The 23477-nt window shown below is 39.8% G+C and overlaps 1 protein-coding gene across 1 annotated transcript; it reads left to right on the top strand.

Annotated features, from left to right (window-relative positions):
• Positions 1–10: 10 nt before the first annotated feature.
• Positions 11–22914, top strand: ZMYND12 (zinc finger MYND-type containing 12; the record flags this gene model as incomplete). Its single annotated transcript, XM_084242281.1, has 8 exons — positions 11–120; positions 12135–12276; positions 13888–14059; positions 17899–18068; positions 19460–19582; positions 20583–20694; positions 22104–22249; positions 22786–22914. 8 exons carry the CDS (start codon positions 11–13, stop codon positions 22912–22914), a joined length of 1104 nt encoding a protein of 367 aa, XP_084098407.1.
• Positions 22915–23477: the final 563 nt, after the last annotated feature.

Raw genomic sequence — 23477 nt, 5'->3', positions numbered from 1 at the left:
CGGCCCCGACATGGACGTGATTTACCCCCTAGCGGTGCCCAAGGGGCGCCGGCTCTGCTGTGAGGTGTGCGAAGCCCCGGCGGAGCGGGTGTGCACGGCCTGCACAGTCACGTATTACTGGTAGGCCCTGAAACGGCACCTGAGCGCCTCACCTTCCTCACCCTCTCCCTCACCGGTGGGGGCGCGGGTGCCCGGCGTTAACCCCTGGCACCCCGCTCCGACAGCAAACCTTTAAGGCGATTTTCTAGACTGGTCTTGTCTGCCTTCATTGCTACTTAACTCATTCGTCACCGGATATTTTGTTGCGGGCTTACTATGAGCTATGTACTTTTCTAGCTGCTTAAGTTACTGGGGGAACTTGGCAGACCCTCAAAGAGCTAACGTTTGAGGAGACAAATAAGTTAACAAACAGAAAGCAAGGTAATTTTAGAGAGTGATAAATGCCATGAAGACAAAGGGAATGTGGTGGGAGATTGGGCAGACAGCCTCTCTGACAGTAGACTATTGATCTAAAGATGAAGTTGGAGCAGCCTTCCATGGAAATGACTGGGGAAAGAGTGCTACAGTAAGACTCAGGGAGGAAATACTTTGGTGTGTTTGAGGTATAGAAAGAAAGGCAGTTTGGTGCACAAACAAGATGGTGAGGGTATAGGGAGGGTTTCATTCAGCATAACATCCCCTGGCTTTGCTTCAGAATAGACCCTATCTGGGGGTCTGAGATCAAACAGCTAGGTTGCTGATGTCCAGAAAACCTAGTCCAGAGCAGACTAATTCGTTTGTATGTTTTTTTTTAAGATTTATTTATTTATGCATACAAGAGCTGGGATACAGGCCAGAGAAGCATGTGCGTGTGTGTGTGTGTGTGTGTGTGTGAGAGAGAGAGAGAAAGTGAGAAAGAGAGAGAGGATTCACCAGAGATAGAGTGGGGAACAGAACAGGAAGACTGACTGAAACACACTGCTGAGGGGAGTAGCAGGGCAAGACAGGAGAGATCTGCTTTGCCTCAGTGGGTTGCTCCCTGGCCAGCCGGGGATCGAACTCATGCTGCAGAGGCTGTGGATTTCTTCATAGTATGGTGCTTAACCCCTTGCGCCACCAGTGAGGCTCCAGTTTGTATGCTTTTTTTTTTTTTTAAGCCATTATGCTACCCCCTCCATTACAAGGCTGTCATATAGGATGTCCCATCCCCTGGGACTTCTAAAGTTGGAAGCGTGGTGAATGGGGAAGTGTCTCAAAAGGATTCTCTGAAGAAATAACATTTGAACCAAATCTTGAAAGGTTGGTGGGAACTTGACAGATGAGCAATAAAGAAGGATAGGATACTCTGGGGGTCCAGGCTGCTTGGGTGAAGGGTGGTCAGAATAGTCCTACTTGCATTATTTTTGAGAAACTTTTGTATTAGTGTTTTATGGGGATATGTACTTTTGTACTAATAAGATGTATTTCTTACCATGTGTTAAGTAAAAAAAAAAAATTTTTTTTAAATCATTGTGTCTAGGTACTAAGTAGTAGGAGTTTTAAACCAAGAAGATAAAAGTTAGGATCGAATGGAGACATGAGATCAAGGAGTTTGGAAATTTTCTTCTGGGAGGCCATGGATGGTTTTAACATGCTCTTCTTTGTGTTAGGGAAAAATGGCTGGCAGCAGTGTGGAAGACAGATTAGAAGGTATACTCTGAAGACTAGTTGTGCTGGTGGTTCCATACCTGTCAGACTGGATTAGGGTCTTCCCTCAGTGCTTTCATAAGACTCTAACATGTCCCCTAACCTAACACTAATGACCAGATTGATAACAGTTGTTCAGCAGTCTGTGTTTCTCACTGGCTGTGCACTCCATGAGGGTAAGAATGGTATGTGTTTTCATTGCTATGTCTTCATTGCATCTAGAATACAGTTCAGAAGTTGTAGGAGAAACTGTCAGGCTCTGGTTACCTCTCCTCCTTTACTTTCCACTGCACCTCTGTCATCCCCTCTTTCCCTTGATGAATCAATAGTTACAGAGGTTTTCTTTCTTCAACCTCAAGTTCTTTGCCCAGGCCGTTCCCTCTGCTGGGAACCTCACCTTCAACCATGAAACTTCCTAGCTCCCTCTCACCCTTCAGTTTATATGTTATTTTTTCAAAGAAGTCTACTCTGAAGATCCAATCTTAAAAACCATTTTTCTTTTCTGTACTTTTATATTTTTGTGTTTACTTGTTTAATATCTGTGTCTTTTACTAGATTTAGTGCCCACACATGCCAGACACTCAATGATGACTTGTTGAATAAATGAACAGAATGAATAATAATCCTATTAAGTGGGGTGAGGAACACGGAGGGAGGAGGTAGTAGGTGACAGATTGAGATGAGGACACAGAGTTTCAGGGACCTTCAGGTCACTTGGGAGAGATAGCCAGTAAACAGCTGGCAGTGGAGTCCTGGCACTCAGGAGAGACTCTGGGGTGAGCACCTACTTCTTCCCTCATCTTCTATATGCCTCTAGCCAGAAGTAATTCCTTTTTCCTCTTAACTCTACTTTGCAGTTTCTCCCTCCCTCCCAGATGACTCATTTCCCTCCTTTGATTTTTTGTTGTTGTTGTTGTTGGCAAGTATATTATCTCAATTTTATTCTCCAGGAATGTAGGATATTATGTTAATGACATTCACATGTATGATTCACATAGAGAAGCTTTAGAAACCGTAGAAAATCTATCATATGTGTGCTGTCTTTCCATCTGGGTCTGACCTGCCTGATTGCCCCACTCTCCAGCTAAGTGTTTTGAAATAGTTAAAACTAAATATTTGGTGAGTCCATGAATAAATTATCATTTCCTATGTCTTTATTCTCTGTTATTTTCTTTCTCTTCTTTCATTGTTTTTTTTTTTTTTAAGATTTATTTTATTTATGCGTACAAGAAATGGGCTGTAAACCAGAGGTTTGGGGGTGGTGGTGGTAGAGAGGATTCACTAAAGACAGAGTGGGGAGCAGAACAGGTGGATCTACAGAAATACACTGCTGAGGGAAGCATCGGGCAAGACAGTTGAGGTCTGCTGTGCCATGTGGGTTAGCTCCCTGGCTGGGGATCAAACTTGTGCTGTAGTGGCTGGTAATAGCTTGACAGCGCTGAGACTTTAACCCTTCGTGCCACCAGGGAGGCCCTTTTTCACTGGTTTTAATTTAATTTTGATCTTTAAAATCTCTTTCTTTTCCCTCTTTTCTTTAGATTTCTATATCCTTGTGTTCTGGAACTTTCAAAAATTTTCCATTAAATAAAACTGAACTAATTGTTCTCTATCTCAAAAATGAAAGCTTTAATGCCTTTCCCTCATAGGGTCACTGTGGGTGCATAGAAAGAACCATGCCTGGCACCAACTTGGCACTCAATACTTACTGTGTTCCTCATTCCAAATTTCAAGAGCAGGAAGGGCAGTCAACTTGAATTTGTGTAAGATTTTTTTTTTTTTTTGCAAAAGAATTTTTTTTCCTGATTAGAAAGGTAATTCATGCTTACTGCAGAAAACTTGAAAAAAGAAATAAAAGAAGAAAAGTAAGCCATAACCCCACAAGCCAAAGGTTAATAACCTAGCACTTTGGTGAATCTCCTATACTCCCTTCCTACAAATGCATTTATTTTATATACTCTGTGTAATCTTGTGCATATCATTCTATATTGGATTCTGATAATACTCCCAAGGAATAGAACATTTTTAAGAAAAGTCAATTTTATTAAAGTACACACTGAAACATTGCTGACAGGTAAAACACATGCTTCAGTGCTGTAGGTTAGCAAATCATAGCATATAGATTAATTTGCACTAATTTTTTTCTTTTATTTAACACATGGGGAACAAATTAAAATGCCTTCACTGGCCAGGAAGAGAAAACCATGAAATGGTATTCAAGAGGAGTAAATAGTAGGATCTGTAGTGAACTGGAAAATGAATGCCCTGCCTAAATAACTCAAATTCAGTTTAAAAAAACATGATAATGATAATGGCCAAAGAAAACATATGTGACTCACAAGCTACTGATTGTGAGCCTTGATTGAAAACACATTTTGACTCTTTTTATGCATTGCCCTGTGTTGGGTGTTATGGATAAGACAGATAAATAAGAAGAGATCTCACAAAGATAGAAATGAAGTTCACTATTCAAAAAGGCAAGATAAATTAAATGCTCTCATCAGAATAAAAGTTCAAGCAGTTAAGTAATATTTCCATTGCTCAACACTGTTACTCAACAAGCCCTTATTTAATAAATACCCCGTGGAACTCAACTATTTCCTTATTCTGGCTGTTCAGTGCTTTTGCTGATTTGTTTACAATAATTATCTATCAAGACAAACTTTAAAAGCTTAATGTCATTTCTATAGTAGTAATCGTAGTTTGTAAAGAAAATACTTTCTTGTATTTCTGTTATCCCAGAAGGCAGAAAAGAGAGAGGGTGCTTGAACACAGCTATGCATTGTCTATGACAGCTTTTGTGCTACAGTAGTGGAGTTGAATAGTTGCAACCATTATGAAGCAGAGGAAATTTTCCCCTATGCCTCTGGGTTCTTTTCAGGCTGATTGAACAATCTATTAAGGTCAGACAGATTAGTGGAAGAAAAGAACAAATTTAATTACATAGTATGGAGAATAGACATAGATGTGGGTTCTAAACCCAGCAGGGCAAAAGGAGGGTATATACCAGAAGTAGGGAATGGAACAGAGGCTTGAAGCTTAAGGGGAGAGATGGGGACTCATATGACAACAGCCTAGAGGATCAGTCTTGCCCAAAAGATTCAAATAGACTTTCTCTAAGATATCCAAAGTGGGCCTTTTCCCGTAGTGTCACCTGGGAATGTGGAACTAAGGTCAATTGAGGGCCTTTGTGCCTGGGGAGAAACTGTTACCATTACTAAAAGAATGCAGATTATCTAGATTTAGGGATATATACAGGAATAACCTTTCTATCTGAGAAAACTATCTTAAGGCAGGGCAAACACCTAAAGGCAAGGTTTTCTTGTATGAAGTCATCCCTCCTTGTCATGTAAAACTCTCCTTGATATCCTTGGCCCCATAGCAGAGGATATAAATCCCAGCCTATCCATCTACTTTAGAATTTTTCAGCTATGTAAATTCTCCATGTCTATGTTATTAAATTTGGTCTTTTTTTTTTTACCTACTTGTCTCTCTGATGTTAGTTTGTCCAGCCTCAGGAGAAACCAGAGAAGTGAGAAAATTTTCTCCTAATAAATGAGATGCTCTGTGCTTTGTTGTTTGCCCTGCCATAGAGATCATTTTTTGTTATAGAAAGGGGATAAAAATCCTATTCTGGGTAATACACCCAATTGTTGTAAATCTATCTTGTTAAGGGAATGAGCCTTTTTCTATCCAGATGCCAACATGACACATCTTGGGAAGACCTGAACATCTTGGGGAGGCTTATCAGTCACAACAGAGAACACAGAGCTCTCAAAGCCTAAACTATTTGCTATCTAGCTCTTTATAGAAAACTTTGTTGAACCCTTCCCTATATTATTGTTACCTGTTTTGAAATATGTATAAATGTAATCAAACAGCTAACTTTCTCACATTTCAGTAAACACATGTTATAGGTAATTGAAATACAAAAACCCATGATAGTATGCATCCAACAACAGTCTCAACATACATGAAACAATAATTGTCACAATTGAAGAGAGAAATAAATGATTCAATACTAGTAGTGAAACACTTCGATACCCTACTTTTAGTGATAGGTAAAACAACCAGATAGATCAGCAAGGAAATACAAGACTCGAGCAACACTCAACCAAATAGTCCTAACTGACCTTTATAGAACACCAGAATACATATAACAGCAGAATACAGATTCTTATGTGCGTGGAACATTCTCCAACAGATCATATGTTAGAGCATAATATCCCAATATATTTATGAAGTATGTTCTCCAACCACAATGATATCAAATTAGTAATCAATTATAAAAGATAATTTATGAATGTGGAAATAACAACATACTCTTAAACAGTCAATCAAAGAAGAAATCACAAGGGAAATTAGAAAATGCTTTGAAAATGGGCAGAAGAGATAAAAAGAAACTTCTCTGAAGAGGAAATGCAAATGGCCAACAGACATATGAAAAAATGTTCAACATCACTTGTAATCAGGGAAATGCAAATCAAAACTACCATGAGATACCATCTCACACCAGTGAGAATGGCACATATTAAAAAAACTAGCAACAACAAATGTTGGCGAGGGTGTGGAGAAAAAGGAACTCTTCTGCACTGTTGGTGAGAGTGCAAACTGGTCCAACCACTATGGAGAGCTGTGTGGAGATTTCTGGACCTACTAAACATAGAGCTTCCATATGATCCAGCAATTCCACTCCTAGGTATTTACCCAAAGGACACAGAAACATCAATTCCAAAGAGCACCTGCACCCCTATGTTTATAGCAGCACTGTTTACAATAGCTAAGCTTTGGAAACAACCCAAATGCCCAAAAATAGATGACTGGATCAAGAAGATGTGGTACATATATACCATGGAATATTACTCAGCATTCAAAAAAGATAAACACATGCAATTTGCAGCAACATGGATGGCGCTGGAAGGGATCATGCTCAGCGAAATAAGCCAAAAAGAAAAAGAAAAATACCGGATGGTCTCACTCATAGCAGGAATCTAGAAAACTTAAATAAGGGACCAGGAAAATGAAAATAAGAAAGTGAAAATCAAAATCAACAAAAAACTATGAACCAGAGACACTTTTTGGGGGGTGGGGGGCGGGAGGGGAAGGATTGGGGTCAGAATGGGGCGTTTGCAATTGTATGGGGGAATATAAAAATAAAATTTATTATTTAAAAAAAAAAGAAAATGCTTTGAGATGAAGTGAGAATGAAAACAACATATTAAAACTTGTGGGAGGCAAAGAGAAACTTATAACTGTAAAACACATTAAAAGAGATGGGAGGAAACCACAAGTTGGTTCTTTGAAAAAAATAAACAAAATAGACAAACCTCTAGCCAGGCTCGCAAAGAAAAAACGGGAGAAAACACTTATAAATAGGATTATAAATGAAAGAGGAGAAAGCACAACAGACTCAGTAGAAATCAAAAGAATAATCAGAGATTACTATGAACACTATATGCAAACAAATTCAACAATCTAGAAGAGCGGGACAAATTCCTAGAACAATATAATCATCCAAAGCTGGATAAAGAAGAAATAGAGCACCTAAACAGACCAATTACAAGCAGCGAAATGGAAGCAGTAATCAAAGCACTCCCCAAAAACAAAAACCCAGGCCCAGACAGCTTCACAAATGAATTCTACCTAACGTTCAGCAGTGAATTAGTGCCTATCCTACACAAACTCTTTCAAAAAATTGAAAAAGAAGGAATACGACCAAATATGTTCTACGAAGCCAACATTATACTAATACCAAAACCAAACAAAGACGGTACAAAAAAAGAAAATTATGGGCCAATCTCCATAATGAACACTGATGCAAAAATGCTCAACAAAATCCTTGCCAACAGAATCCAACAATGCATCGAAGGGATAACACACAACGATCAAGTGGGATTCATCCCAGGGGCACAAGGATGGTTCAACATACAAAAATCCATCAGTGTAATCCAACACATCAACAAAAAGAAAAATAAAAACCACATGATCATATCAATAGATGCTGAGAAAGCATTTGCCAAAATCTAACATCCATTTATGACGAAGGCACTTGAAATTCTCGGAATAGAAGGAACATAGCTTAACATGATAAAAGCCATATATGACAAACCCACAGCCATTATTATTCTCAATGGTGAAAAGCTGAAGGCCTTTCCTTTAAGATCAGGAGCAAGATAAGGATGTCCTCTCTCACCACTGCTCTTCAGTATAATACTGGAGGTCCTCGCCAGAGCAATAAGACAAGAGAAAGACATACAAGGAATCCAAATAGGGAAAGAAGAAGTAAAACTATCACTATTTGCAGACAATATGATAACATACATAGAGAACCCTAAAAGCTCCACAGAAAAACTACTCAGAATAATCAACCAGTTTAGTAAAGTAGCAGGACACAAAATAAACACACAAAAATCAGTAGCCTTCCTATACACAAACAATCTGAAGAAGAATAAAATAAGAAAACCACCCCTTTTATAATTGAAACAAAAAAATCAAATACTTGGGAATAAACCTAACATAAGAGGTGAAGGACCTACAAAGAAAATTATAAAACACTGTTAAAAGAAATAGAAAAAGACACAAGAAATGGAAAGACATCCTTTGCTCATGGATTGGAAGAATTAACATTATTAAAATGGCCATCCTACCAAAAGCAATATAAAGATTCAATGCTATTCCAGTAAAAATCTCAATGACATTTGTCAAAGAAATAGAACAAATACTGATGAAATTCATATGGAACCACAAAAACACCACGAATAGTCAAAGTCCTACTGATGAAAACAAAGGAGAAAGGAAGTATCACACTTCCAAACTTCAAGCTATACTATAAAGCCATAATAATTAAAACTAGTATTGGAACAAAAACGGACACACAGACCAATGAAACTGAATAGAGAGCCCAGAAATAAAGCCACACTTATATGGACAATTAATCTTTGACAAAGGAGCAAAGAATATACAATGGAACATGGACAGTTTGTTCAATAAATGGTGCTGGGAAAACTGGACCACCACATGCAAAAATATGAAACTAGACCACCACTACCTCTCGCCATGCACAAAAGTGAACTCAAAATGGATAAAAGACCTGGACATAAGGCCTGAAACCATAAAATATATAGAAGAAAATATAGGTAAAACACTACAAACATACATCTCAGTAACATCTTTAAAGACTCATCACCCAAAGCAAAGAAAGTCAAGGAAAAGATAAACACCTGGGATTACATCAACTGAAAAGCTTCTGTACAGCAAAAGAGACATTAACAAAAACAGAGAGATACCCCACTGATCGGGAAAAAATTTTTGTACTCTATACACTTGATAAGGGACTGATCACAAAGATATACAAAGAACTCACTCGACTCAACAAAAACAAAGTAAACAATCCAGTCAAGAAATGGGCAGAAGAACTTAAAAGACATTTCTCCAAAGAGGAAATGCAAATGGCCAACAGGCTTATGAAAAAATGTTCAACATCCCTTATCATCAGGGAAATACAAATCAAAACCACATTGAGATACTACCTTACACCAGTAAGAATGACATATATTAAAAAAACTAGCAACAACAAATGTTGGCAAGGATGTGGTGAAAAAGGAACTCTCCTACATTGCTGGTAGGAGTGCAAACTGGTCCAACCACTATGGAAAGCTGTCTGGAGGTTCCTCAGTCTACTAAAAATGGAGCTACCATATGACCCAGCAATTCCACTTCTACCCAAAGGACACAAAAACATTGATTCAAAAGAACACCTGCACCCCTATGTTTATTGAAGCACTATTTACAATAGGTAAAACCTGGAAACAACCCAAATGCCCAAAAATAGATGACTGGATCAAGAAGATGTGATATATATACGGAATGGAATATTATTCAGCTATCAAAAAAGATAAACTGATGCCATTTGCAGCAATGTGGGTGGAGCTAGAAGGAATTATGCTCAGTGGAAAAAAGCCAGAAGGAAAAAAAAAATATTGGATGGTTTCACTTGTAGCAGGAATATAGGGGAACTAAATAAGACATCAGTTTAAAAAAATAATAGTACAAAACACAGCAGAGCAAAAACAGACAATTATGAATCAGAGACATACTGCAGGGGAGGAGGAGGGAGGGGGTGAGAGGGAGGGAAGGAGGAGCACAGGGGACTGAGGTGATGGTGCACAGGTGCATTGGTGAAGGAAATTCCATGGGGACTACACCAGAGAGGGTGGGGGGAAGCAAATATTGTTTTAAAATGAGCAATGATATTTAAAAAATTACTAAAAGAAACCAAAACAAAAAACAAACAAAAAGAGACAGGAGATACCAAATTAATAACCGAGCACTCCTCCCCGTAAGAAATTAGGGGTGGTGAGAAGGACAAACTCAGTCTAAGATTGCAGAAAAAGAGAAACACTACAGAGTAACACAGAAATATGAAATAGAGAGTAGGAAAACAAGAGAGTCAACAAAACCAATACTTAGTGGGTTCTGTAAAAAGATCAGCAAAATTGATAAACTTTTAGCTAGGCTGATCAAGAAAAGAAAACTCAAATTACTATGATCAGAAATGAATACAGGGATATGGCTATAAATTTTGCAGAAATAAGAGATTATAAGAGAATATTATGTACAATAGTATGGCAACAAATTTGATAACCTAAATGAAATACATTCCTAAAAATACACATACTATCAACATCAACTCAAGAAGATATACAATATTTGACTAGATCTACAGCAGGAAATTTAACTAGTAGTCAAGATCTCCCACAAAGAAAAGCTCAGGACCAGGTGACTTCACTGGCAAGTTCCATCAAATGTTTAAGAAGAATTAACACCATTTTCCACAAACTCTCCCCATCCCCACCCCCCAAAAAAAGAAACATAAAAGGAAGGAATAATTCCCAGCTCGCTTTATGAGGCTAGTATTATCCTGATACCAAAACCAGATATCAGACAGAGATATAAAACAAACAAACAAACAAACAAAAAAAAACCTACAGGCCAATATCCCTTGTAAACAATGAGGCAAAAATTCTCAACAAAATACTAGCAGACCAAATCCAGCAGCTACGAAAAGGATTATCCATATGACCACATGGGATTTCTCCCTGGAATTCAAAGTTGGTTCAACATACAAACATCAATATAAGACTCCATCATAATGGTATAACTGACATGGCCAGTCATGGTATAATGGTATAAAACAACATGTCCATCTCCATAGATGCAGAAAAAGCATTTTACAAAATTCAATACCCTTTATGATAAAAACACTAAAAAAAAACAGAATAGGAAGGAACTTCCATTACTTGGTAGGGCATCTATGAAGGGCATCTATGAAGAACCCACAGCTAACATCATACTTAATGAAAAAAGACTTATAATCTCCCCCCACCCCTGCAAATCAGGAATAGGATAAGAATGTTGCTTTTACCATTTCTATTCATTATTCTATTAGAGGTTCTGTCAGGGCAATTAGACAAGACACACACACACACACTCACACACAACATCTTCTTTATCCATTCTTCTGTCATTGGGTACTTAGGTTCTTTCCATAACTTAGCTTTTAGATTCAAAATAAAATGTGCAAATAAACAACAGCCCATGATTGGAGGAAGGGTCAAAACTAGGTAGATATGGGAGTCATTACAGAGGCAATTATTTATGAGTGGCAGTGGATACTCTGTAGGAGTGCTACTTGATAGAATTTTTCTGCAACAATGTAGAGGTCTATATCTATGTTGTTTGAATGTTAAGAAATACCAAATATGCATGTGAAACAGTCAGAAACCTGTAACCCAAACTGTACCCAGTGCTTCCCTCTGGAGAGGTAAAAAACAATTGGTTTTGGAGTATAGGCTTATAGTAACTAATCTCTCCACATCCTTCCGTGCTTCCTTACCTTTAAAATGGTAGTACATTTTATCTCATTTTTGAAATTAAATAGCCACACACAAGGCCATCTGCTGCACCACTGAAATTGGAGGGCACTCATGGTGTGTTTTATCTAAGTGGCCTTCCTGGTGTACAGAAGGCAATGCTCATGGTGCTCTCCAGAGCCACGGGGACACCACCTGTGGGGGAGTGCCTCTCAAAAAGCCTCATCAAAGGTGAATTCCTCTCCCTCACCCAAGAAAAGGACCCTCAAATCCATCAGCCTCAGTGTTCAGCTATTTTTGAAAATGACCTTAAGACAATGCTAAGGTAAAGGTGTCTTTGTTCTTAATAAGCAAGCACAGAAGCAGAATAGACAGAGTATGACCACATGACTTGGAGTGTGAACCAGAGCCTCCAGAAAAAAAATCCTCCTTCCACCCCACAACATACCTTTACACCAACAAAATAACCACTTGAAAGCAATGAAATTTGTGTCAGGAAGAGCTGTGGGCATCCTGTGGGTTTGTGTTGGGCTTACTTTCCTGGTATATGGGACTAGGCCAGTTGTAGGGCCCATAATGAGTCCATGTTTTCATCGTCAGTGGTGTGGTTCATCAAAAAGCTGACTGGGTCAGCATTCACGAGAAGATCTGTCAACTGCTAATTCCACTGCGCACTTCCATGCCCTTTTACAATTCAGAGGAAGAACGGCAGCATGGCCTACAGCAGCTGCAGCAGCGGCAGGTAGGTCCCCTGGGACTGTTACAGGGTTAACTCCTGGACAAAGGGCACACTGTGTCAAGGTCATGGCAATGTAGCCTCTCCTCAGGGCCCTTGTTTTGTGTCTTTATGTCCTCAGCACCATTCTGTCCATTGTTCTTCACATATTTACCAAATACTGCTATATTAGTCTCTCTGAGCTGCTAGAACAAAATACAGACAGGCTTAAAAAGTAAAAATGTATTTTCTCAGAGTTCTGGAGATTAAAGTTCAAGGTCAATGGCAGGTTTGTTTTTTTTCCTGAGGCCTCTCTGGTTTACAGATAGCCGCCTCCTTGCTGTGTCCTCACATCCCTGCGGTCTCTGTGTATCCAAATTTCCTCTCCTTATAAGGAATTAGATTGGACTCAGGGCCATCCTGATGAACTCATTTAAAATCACCCCACTATTAAAGGCTCTTTCTCCTGAGCTACTAGGGGTTAATTTGGAGGGGATGAAATCCTGCCATAACATCCACATATGCCAAGTACCATGATAAGAGCCTAGGCACATTGTAGAAGGTCCAAAAATGAAGTATGAATATATTAGTTCCTAAGTAAAGGACATTATGAAAACTAGCTCTTATCACCATGGCATTGATTGTGTCTCAGTTATTCTAAAATAATTAGCATTTTTAAGCCATAGATCTCAAAATACCAGATTCATCAATGTTAGTGTTGTGACAGTTGCATAGAGGCCTTAGAGCTATAGGTATTCCTGATACAAACTAAGCAGGATAACTAAGAAATTTCTCTCAAAATTAGCTCAAATAGTAAGGAAGTTTTCGATCATTTAAGACATGACAATTTTGCTAAACTATAGTTTTATTATAAATATGAGGATAATTAATTCATTTAATAACTTTATACTGAGTATTCATTCCCCTTTATGTTCTTCTTGGACTGGTCAAATAATCAAATTAACATCAGATTAGTAGGAGAAAAGAACAAATGTAATTATACACATACAGGGAATCTACATAGACATGAGGATTCTAAAAACAATGAGGCAAAATGGGGGTATATATCCTAAACTAAAGAATGGAATAGGGACCTTCCGGTTTCAAGGAGAGAGGAGGGGGATTCACATGATAAGGAGAGGTGATTCATATGATAAAGAGCAGAAACTATCATTAGATGTTTACCCTGCCATGTAGATAGGTTATTCAGATACAAAGGATATTTCTGGTAATAATCCTAATTCTAGGTAAGACCCCCAATTTTTATTTTTCTAGGTAGTTAAAGGAGCAGTAAAAGTTCCTCTTGAGTTTATAGGGACTGGATTGGCCTCAGCTCAAAATAATCCATATGCCACGTGGTACCTCCTGAGGAGGCCTGTTCTGAACATCTTGGGGAAGCCTATCCTTCTTTGTTAAGCACTGAACTAAAATAAAAGACATATTCCTGAACCTGGAGGAACTCACAGTCCAGGTTGCCTTTTTGTATCACCTATTTTGAGTCTCACATCTACTTTAATATAGGCAGACTCACTCTGTGCCCTCAACCCATTCCTTAGGTGTTGGCCTTATCTCCAGTGTACCTGTACCCACCTTGCTTTTCACCTTTAGACTCTCAGACACTCTGTTTTTCTCCCACAGAAGCATTTGATTGAATTCTGCTACACCGTAGCCCAGAAATACCTCTTTGAAGGAAAATATAAAGATGCCGTCCCAGCAGCTTTGCATTCTCTTCGCTTCCGCATGAATGTGCATGGCCTCAGTTCAGTAGAGCTAGTGCCTGCTTACCTGCTATTGGCAGAGGCCTGCCTTGGTAAGTGAAACTGACTTGAGACCTCCCTGGAGCCCTTAAAAAGTGCTATGTTGGGTGATGTTTTCAGTGGTCAAGAGTCCAGCGGTGCTGGTTGCACTAAGACACCTTTAGTGGAAGAGTGCATTTTGTGCAGGCTGGGGTAGATGTACAGACTTGGCTGCCACTGACAGAACCCACTCTTAGCTGGATTAAGCAAAAGGACATTTTTTTAGGAAGCTGAGTGTCTTTAAGGTATTTGAGTCTACATGACCACAGATTGTAAACTGCAAGAAACTAAGGCTGGTGCTGTTTCTCTTTCTTGGGCCTTATCTCTTTTCTCTGCTTCCCTCTCCATATCTGTATCATTTTCTATCCCTAGAGGCCAGGTTTTTCTATGCTGTAATTCAGAGAAGGCAAGACCCCAAAATGTCAGCTGTAGCCCAGTTTACATAAAATCTACATACAATCTAGGTTCAAGGTGGGTAACAAAGACTGAGGCTTTTAAAGGTTAAAGGTCATTTATTTAAAAGATATTACTCAATTTTAGTTTCTCCAACCCTTTCTCTTCCCCTGTCATAGCTGTGGCTCCCCTTTCTGACTGCCTCTTCTGCATGCAGCCTCTTCTTACTCACTGGAGCTCTGACTCCCTTACCAGACCACTTCGCTCAAGAATGCCCTCTTCACCCTGCTCACCTCTGACTCCCAATCTGACCTGTCCCTCCTCAGAACTAGTGGGAGTAGCACTTGTTGAGGAAATACCACCCAGGTTCTGTTTCTCTCTGCAATAACCAGCTATGAGATTTTGAAAAAATGGCCCTTGTCTGATGTCCATCATTTCTCATCTGGACTAACCTGGGTCCAGATATAAATCACAGATGCACACCTTCTCTGCCTCCCTGCAATCTGGCCCCTATATACAATACATCTGGTCACTCCAATAAATAAAAACCAAACTCCTAAAGTTATCTCTAATCCCCTGCTCAGTCCAGCCTTATGAATTCTCTCATCTTATCTCATATGCTTTTCCCTCTCCCTTTTAGTTACACTGGCTTCTGTGTTCTTCAGAGTTACTGTGATAATTCCTTGTTCTTGAAGTTCTGGAAGCTTCTTCTTTAGCCACTTCCTCCCCTCTCCCTATCCTCCCTTTCACCTAGCTAACTCTATTCTTCTTTTAAGTCACAGCTCAAGAGTGACCACACCCTTGTCTACAAGCCCTTTTCAAGCCCCCAGATTGGGTCATGTCTCTTTTTTATATCCCCACTTAGAAGCCCCTTCCTTTTTCCTGGGCACTTACTTCAACAATAATTATACATTCATAGGTGAAATTATTTAAAGTCTCCCTCCTACACTAGCTCAGGGGAAACTGGCGCTGACTTTGTTCTTACTCATCCTAGTGTCTTCACATCAGCAACAATACTTAGTGCAGAGAAGCCCCCCACAAAGTGCTCTCACAATGCTTGCTACCTGGTGGGCACAGTGTCAGCATTTGCTGTGTCCTCTTCACAGGATCGTTTGGAATAGTGACTGAGTTCAGGTGTAATGAACATGAAAGTGCTTTGCAAGCACTTTCCAAATGGAAGTGCTGTCCAAATGGGAGGTTTCATTGTAACTGTCACAGTCAATGATTTAAAACAGTGCCAACCTTTTTGAAAGTCTAAATAAATCACATTACACTACACACGCCTCTTTCCTATCTTGGAGATTCCTCTAGGCTGGAGTGAGAAAAATAACAGGCATTTAATCTTTTTTTTTCTTTGGTAAAACTTGGGAATTTTAATCAACTAGAAATGACATTTTCAGTAACACTTCAAAGAGAACTGCCTTACTCTTCCTCCCTGCGCTGTTGTCAGTGCCCTGGGAGGAGGGAGGGAGGCTTGGGGGAGGGAAGGAGCGCCCTCTCTCTTCACTGGGTGGGTGAGCCTTGGCATCAAGCCTGTTTATAACTTGGGGTGCTCATACAACTCTTCCTTCTGCCAGGAATGCTCTTTTCTCCTTTGTCCATGGCAGGATTCTTTTCACCCTTCAGGTATCTGCATAACTGTCACTTTCTCAGAGAGGTAATTTCCTGGTCATTCACAGAGGTTTCTTCTAGCTTTTTCTTGATTGCTCACTCTGTTCATTTCATTCATAGCACCAGTTTTTTGTTTGTTTATTGTGTCCCTACTTCACTTGACACTAAGCATTTTGAGGTCAGGGATCATGTCTGGTTTTTTTCACCAGCAGAGGCCCAATCAATTTGATGAGCACAGGGTTGAATGAATGAATGAATGAAGTTCCCACTTCGGTAAATTCCTCCTCTGATGTTTATGTCTTGGAAGATATAACTCACAGATGCAAATGGCCTGGCAGAGTGTATGACACGTATCAGGCCCTAGAGATAAACTCATGCCTTTTTCTTCCCCTGAGCAGCTCCCAGTCACACCTTTGAATCATCTGTGTCTGTTTTATTCTGTGCCCCTTTGCTTTCATCACCAAGACCTGCCTAATCTCACCTCATAACCTCTCTCAGATCTTTCACTGAACAGTGTAAGCCTGGCATCTCTCCCTTCAGAAAAAGTGTCAGAGCTCCTAAACTAGCCATCATTTCTCCATCCACCCCTTGTACTATTAATATCATCCTTCGGCAACTTTATGTCTCTCTTCTGTGCACCCCATCCCTATACCTCTCCAGGCAAGCACCATGTGTAAGAGAGCATGCCTGAACCTCCCCACTCATTTTAAATATATGTTGATGCCCTCTCCCAATTTTTTCCCATCTTAACAATCTTACTTAAGACTCATTTGCCCTTTTAAATGTGAAAAGTCTAAATAAACCACATTACTGTACCTTACTCTTTGAGTTTGTAGCCTCATTCTAAAGTTCCTATTTTGTAGACAAAACTCAGAAGATATGAGTTGCAGTGTTCATAAGAGCTAGGATAATGGACCTAGGCCTCTTGCTTCTCATCTAGTAGCTTCCCATTTTAATTGGAGCTTCAGTCAAGAAGAATTAGTTTCTTCTTCTTGTAGGCTGTTCCTTCTTTACTGCTCCTCCTTTAAGTCAGTGACATGTAATTATAAACTATAATAAAATAATAAATAACACTAACAAATGAACTAAGCCTGGGAGGAAAGACCAAGAACAGAAAGTTAGGCAAAGAGGTCAGTTGTATAATGAGGAACAGAATTGGACTTTCAGTGGTAAACTTAATGTAGTATATACAGATGTTGACTTATAATGATGCATACCTGAAACTTACACAATATTCTAATGCATCACTCAGTGCCAGGTATGGCACATAAAACATATTAAATATAACTATACGTATATTTTAAATTACATACTAAAAGATTCACCCTTTCAAAGTACAATTCAGTGGTTTTAGTATACTCACAAGATTAAGTGAACATCACTATGTCCAATTCCAGAACATTATTGTCACCCCAAAATGAAACCCTGTATCACTGTCACTCACATTGCCCCTCAGTCCCATTCCTATAGTTTCTGGTCAACATTCTGGACATTTCATATAAATGAAAGCATACAATATGTGGCCTTTTGTGTTTGCTTTCTTTTACTTAGAATGTTTTTAAGATTCCTTCACACCGTAGCATGGGCTTTTTTGTGACTGAATAATATTCCATTCATGACTATGAATAGGCCACATTTTGAATATCTACTCATAAGTTGATGGATATTTAAGTTTTTCTATATTTTGGCTGTTATGAATAGGCTTCTGTGAGAACTTGTGTACAAATTTTTGTGTATCAATAGTAATTTATGTGAATGAAATAGTGAGTAAATAGGTGATGATGTCTCTTATTTCATCATGTGTTCTCTGACCAGGATATGAATTATAATCTTTGTTTCTTTTGGGCAGGTATGGGTCAGATCATTCAGGCTGAGGAGTATCTATCCCAAGCCCAGTGGACAGTCCTCAAATCAGCCGAATGTAGTTATGCCACCCACTCTTTGCTACATCGGAACCTGGGCCTTCTCTGCATAGCTGAGGAAAACTACGAGGAAGCCCGTTATCATCTAGCCAATGATGTAAACAAGCTAAATTTTAACACCTGAATATTTCTGAGAACAACTCTGTTTATCCTCCCTCCCAATCCCTGAAGCATTTCTCTAAAACTTTCCATTAACAACAAACTATTTGCTGGGGGTATTAGCAAGAACACAATTCTAATGACTTGGGTTCAAGCCTTTCCATTTCCTGACTGTGCCCGTTGACCACATCACATCATTTCTCCAAGTCTCAATTGCTCTGAGGATAATAAAGCGAGACAGGGCAGCACACTGGTTAAAAGAAAGGCTTTACTTGTGTCCAGCTCTGTTGTCTCACTGGCCACATGGTCTTTAGCAAACTATTTAACCTTTTTCATCACTGACAAGATGAAAATCATAAAATAGTCTCTGCCTCATTGGGTCACTGCAGAGTTTAATAATAGGACAAATATATGTGCAGCGCTTTGGCTATTATTTTTTAAATAACTTCAATGTCTACTTCAGAGTGTGGTTATTAAATTTAAATGAGCTGGATGTATATGAAAGTGCTTTCTAAATTATAAAACCCTGTATAAATGTTAGATAGGATCATGAGGGTAATAATTGATCTGTTCTTCCAAAATTTATGAGGTGTCCATTAGGATTTCAGTATTGGATAGTATTACCAGAGGGGAGTTTCTGAGCCCCAGCTCAGGCAGCTGCTTCTGTCTCTATAGATTTGCCTTTCTGGACATTTCATATACACAGAATTATAGGTGGTTGTTTGCATCTGAATTTGTTTACTTAACCTAATTATTGTAAGATTCATCCATGTTATGTGTATCAATACTTCATTCCCTTTATGTCTGAGTAGTATTCCATCATAGGGATATATCACAATTTGTTTAGTCATCATCAGTTGATGGACATTTGGGTTGTTTCCACTCTGTGGCTATTATGAATAAGGCTACTATAAACACTTGGGTAAAATTCTTTGTATCGACACATTTTCATTTCTCTTGAATATCTACCTAAGATTGGAATTGCTGGCTCATATGGTAACTCTATGTTTAACTTTTTGAGAACTGCCTGTTTTCCAAAGAGGCTGTACCATCTTATATTTCTACCAGCAATGTATGAGTATTCCATTTCCTATACATCCTTACTAATAATTGTTATTTTCTGTCTTTCTTGGGAATAGTCATTTTAGCATGTGCAAAGCAGTATATCATTGTGTTTTATTTTCATTTCCTTAATGACTAGTAATGTTGACCATCATTTTATATATTTATTAGCCATTGGTATATCTTTTTGGAGATATGTCTATTCTTACCCTTTGCCCATTTTTAATTGGGCTGTTGTAAAAGTTCTTAAATATACTGGAAATAAATCCTTTGTCAGATTTATGATTTACAAAGACCACTCAAATACTCTCCTTCCTTCTGTTATAGATTTATTTTGCCAGTTGTGCATTTGGAACAGAGAATATCAGGACCTCAGGAGGCTACTTCCACCTGGCTAATATCTTTTATGGCCTTAATAAGTTGGATCTGGCAGACACACTGTACACCAAGGTGAGCTGCGGGACATGGGAGCTGACTTTTGACACTTAGGCCATGTGTCTAAAACGGGCATCAGATTATTCATGAGAAATTTGAGACACAGAGAAATGAAGTGATTTATTTGTCCAAGATTACATAGCCTGGTACATGATAGATTCCCCTTTACTTTCCTCCTGTTTCTCCACTACCAAAACAGACTAGCCCTTAGCATCCATGGGATAATTGACAAATAATGAATGATGGGTCAATAAGAAACAACCCCTCCAGCTAAACCCCTATGTGCTCTGTCAGACCCATAGAAGCAAGTCATGTGGGTATTCTGAGATGTGTGATAGAGAAAGAGGTAAGATTTTTAAGGGAAGTTCATTGCTGAAAGATCCTGTGAAGGGATCAAAGAACATCAAAATACTTTAAATTTTCCATCTTTATATGTAAAAGATTTTAAATTGTCCAATATAATAAAATATTGGTTATAGTCATACTGTAACATCTCACTTAGCAAGGAACCATTTCTGTGTGCAGTGCAGGCTTTCATGCTATGACTGTTTATTCATATTTTTGACCCACCTCTGAGAAAGAGGCATTGTGGTATAGCTGAAAAGAAATGAGCTGTGCAGTCGTACAGACCAAATTTAAATTCTAGCTGTGCATACAGCAGCTCTTACCAAAAATCAAGTGTGACCCTAACTTCTCTGAGCCTCAGTTTATTCATCTGTAAAATGGGAATAATAAGAATACGATCGCAGCTGGGATATTGTGAGGATGTAAAGGCTTAGCTGTATGTGCTCAACAAATGGTAGCCATTGTAACTAGACCCTACTAGGTCTGTCCCAAGATCAGCCTGCCATGTGCCCTCACTTCAGTCACTCTTTGGGCTCCTCAGGCGCCCCTCCCCTCCAGGTACAGTGAGACAGGGAGTCTGCAAGGGGTGCTGTTCTCCTACCTAGCTCCTACTTAGTCCAATGACTAAGGTCTCATCGGCTTGTCTGATTGCCATCTTCTTTCCCAACAGGTCTCTGAGATCTGGAATAAATATTTGAATGATCACTATGAAGTTCTCTTAAAGAATCGCGTCCAACATATAGATTTACTGGGCAAGCAATTTGAGACTGATACTGGCTTGGGTAAGTGGCATTTCTCTCCTGAAAACAGAGCAGTGATGCCATCCCTCCTCACCCACAGAACTTACCCCTAAGAGGGGGAACAGTTGTCCCTGTCATGGAGTACATCTTTGCCAGCTTTCCCAATTTGCTGATGGGAACCCTGAGCCATGGGAGTCAGAGAGATTTTTACCAGTGTTGGGAAAAATTCAGATTCCTAGTGTCATACACAGCCTTTCAGAGGGTTAATAATAAGGGGCAGATCTAAACGGAAAAGGACCCAGCCAGAGCCCACTATGATTTCTGCAGAGCATCTAATTTTTTTCTTTTATGTTTAGCCTCCACGAGACCACCCATGCCTGTACCCCATCTGCCTCCCTTCTCCTCCACCTCACTCTTTTCCCTATTCCTTCTGGTAGCCATTATCATTTTTGCTGAGTTCAAATTTTTATTTCTTCTATTGCTTGCGTGTAATTATTTTGTGATTAATGTAGGATTGAAAACCGCTAAAGGAAATAGTAAACTCAGGCAGAAGAAACAAAGGCCAAAGTGGCTTTGGGTTCAGTGAAAAAGAATTAGGTGCTGTAGGAGCAAGAAACACCATTTTATGCCAGCAAGGCACAGAGCAGATTCCCTATGGATCCGGGCAGATGGGTAAAGGAGAGTCCTGGAGCCCTCAGTGACTTTTTCTGGCTTTTAATGAAAAGACATTTCATTTGTAGTAGGCCATTTGTACACCATTTGTAGTGCGGCAACCAGGTGCAGGGCAGACAAGGGTGCCAGGGGCTCTCTGGCATTCTCTGCCACTCTCCATTGCACTCTGTTATGTGGTCCTCTGCCATTCTCTGTCCTCTGTGATGCCACCCTTATATCTTCAGTCTCTCGGCTCAGGTGTGCCCACTTACACATGCCCACACTATATTCTAGATGCCCACCATCAGGCATGGGTACCCCGAGCCCACACTTCCAAGCACCTCCTGCATTCAAGGCTGCAGAAGATAGCCACAGAGGCCAATGGCACAAAAGCCTGAGCAATCTTCATTTACCCTGCACACAAGCTCCCTCCTCTTGCTATATCCTGGAGGCTGAGCTAGATTCAAGGATGCCCACTGTGACAAATGGTCTGTCTGGGGGACCTAAGAGATTGGAGCTCAGTACTCTGAAGGGACAAACCTGAGCAGTGTTGGGACCTGTGGGAGTGAGCACTTTTTAGGGTTACTCTGGTAATGACATGCCAGCCAAAGCTGGAGCACATGAAACAGCTCCCTTACTATATGTGGCAGCCCTCCAGATGCCCAACTTGCTGTGGTTTGCGTCATCCTCTAGTGGCCAAAAGTCCAGGTGTCCCTAACAGCTTCGTGCTTGGTGCTTACCAGTAAGGGTAGGCTCAATGCCCTCGGGCCTGTTTCTTCTTTCTTCCCTTTCCATTGTAGATGAAGCCCAAGAAGCAGAAGCCATTCAGATCCTGACTTCAATCTTGAAAATTCGAGAAACTACATCTACCAAAGCCCCCCAGAAAACCATCTTTGTTCTGAAAACCTTGGCCATGCTTTACTACCTGATGATGAATTCTTCAGAGGCAAGTTTCCCCAGAAAAAAGTGTCTGAAATGGAGGTAGAAATTCCTCCAGTAGAATTTAGCTGTTTTACTCTATTGCACTAGCTTTTGCCTTCAGAGTAAGCCCTCACATACTTCAGATGCTCATGACATTTCTCATTTGTTGAGTCCAGCCTCAGTAAGATTCTGTCCCAAGAAGTCTTGTTGAATCTCTGTCCAAGTCAAAACTCTGGACCATGTGGCCTCAGGGTGGCCATTTATAGGTGGCATCTATCACCTCTGTGCTTCCAATGCTGGTCCAAAGGGCCCTGATTAAGGTCCCACTTTATGGAGGTGTTCTTACTTGTACTCAGCTTGTCAAGTCAAGTGGTTTTTTCTGGGGTCCCCTGCCCCACTCAGCACAAGTGTGGCTGGCTATAGGGCCCAATAAGAGCTCAGTGGCTGGTGTGAGAAGCTGATGAGGGCTTTCTGACATTTCTGGGCTTGAGCACATACAGGGCTTCCCAATATCATGCTATCCTATAACAACTTCCTTTTTTCACTGCAATTTTATTTCAGGCACAGGAATATGCCTTCAGAGCCTTCAATCTAGCCAAAGAACAACATCTCAGTGTTCATGAACAGGACATCATTCAAGAGTTACTAAATCTTATCACAGCTGAAGAAATTTATTCTATTGCTTCGTAACCCATGAGCACCGCATTAGGGCTATTCAAGGGGTGATTGAATGTCTTATAAAGTCCAGCACAAGTGCTTACAGGTGCTTTGAGTCATTCAAGTGCCTGCCCTCTTCCTCTAGGATTCACACATTGCTGTGTCTTTATTCTTACACAACATTTGTGAGAGAATAAAGAACTCTAGGCATAGAAATCAGTGAAACTGTTGTTTATCATGACCTTTGTACTTGGTTTATCATGACTTTGTCCAACTTTGAATAATGTGCTGTCAGCTCACTAATTTGGAATTAAAATGCAGTCCATCACATTCCGAAGAAGTCTCCCAGTGACATGTGTTTCACAGATTTTGCCAAAGAAGGGGTACGTTGGAGCAAAGTTTCTCTAGTCTACTGAAATTAAATTAGCATCAATCTGAGGAAAACTGTGATTAAGATGTCCATTACAACTTCTAGAGCAATCACCAGAAGACTATTCTAAAAGTAAATATCAACCAAGGAATTAAATAGAACACTAGAAAATCCACTGAATGCAAAGGAAGGTAGCAAAGGAGGAATAGACAAATGAAAAGGACAC

This window comes from Talpa europaea (assembly GCF_964194135.1).
Source record: "Talpa europaea genome assembly, chromosome: 9".
NCBI classification, from domain to species: domain Eukaryota; kingdom Metazoa; phylum Chordata; class Mammalia; order Eulipotyphla; family Talpidae; genus Talpa; species Talpa europaea.
This window is presented reverse-complemented; position numbering and strand designations above follow the sequence as displayed.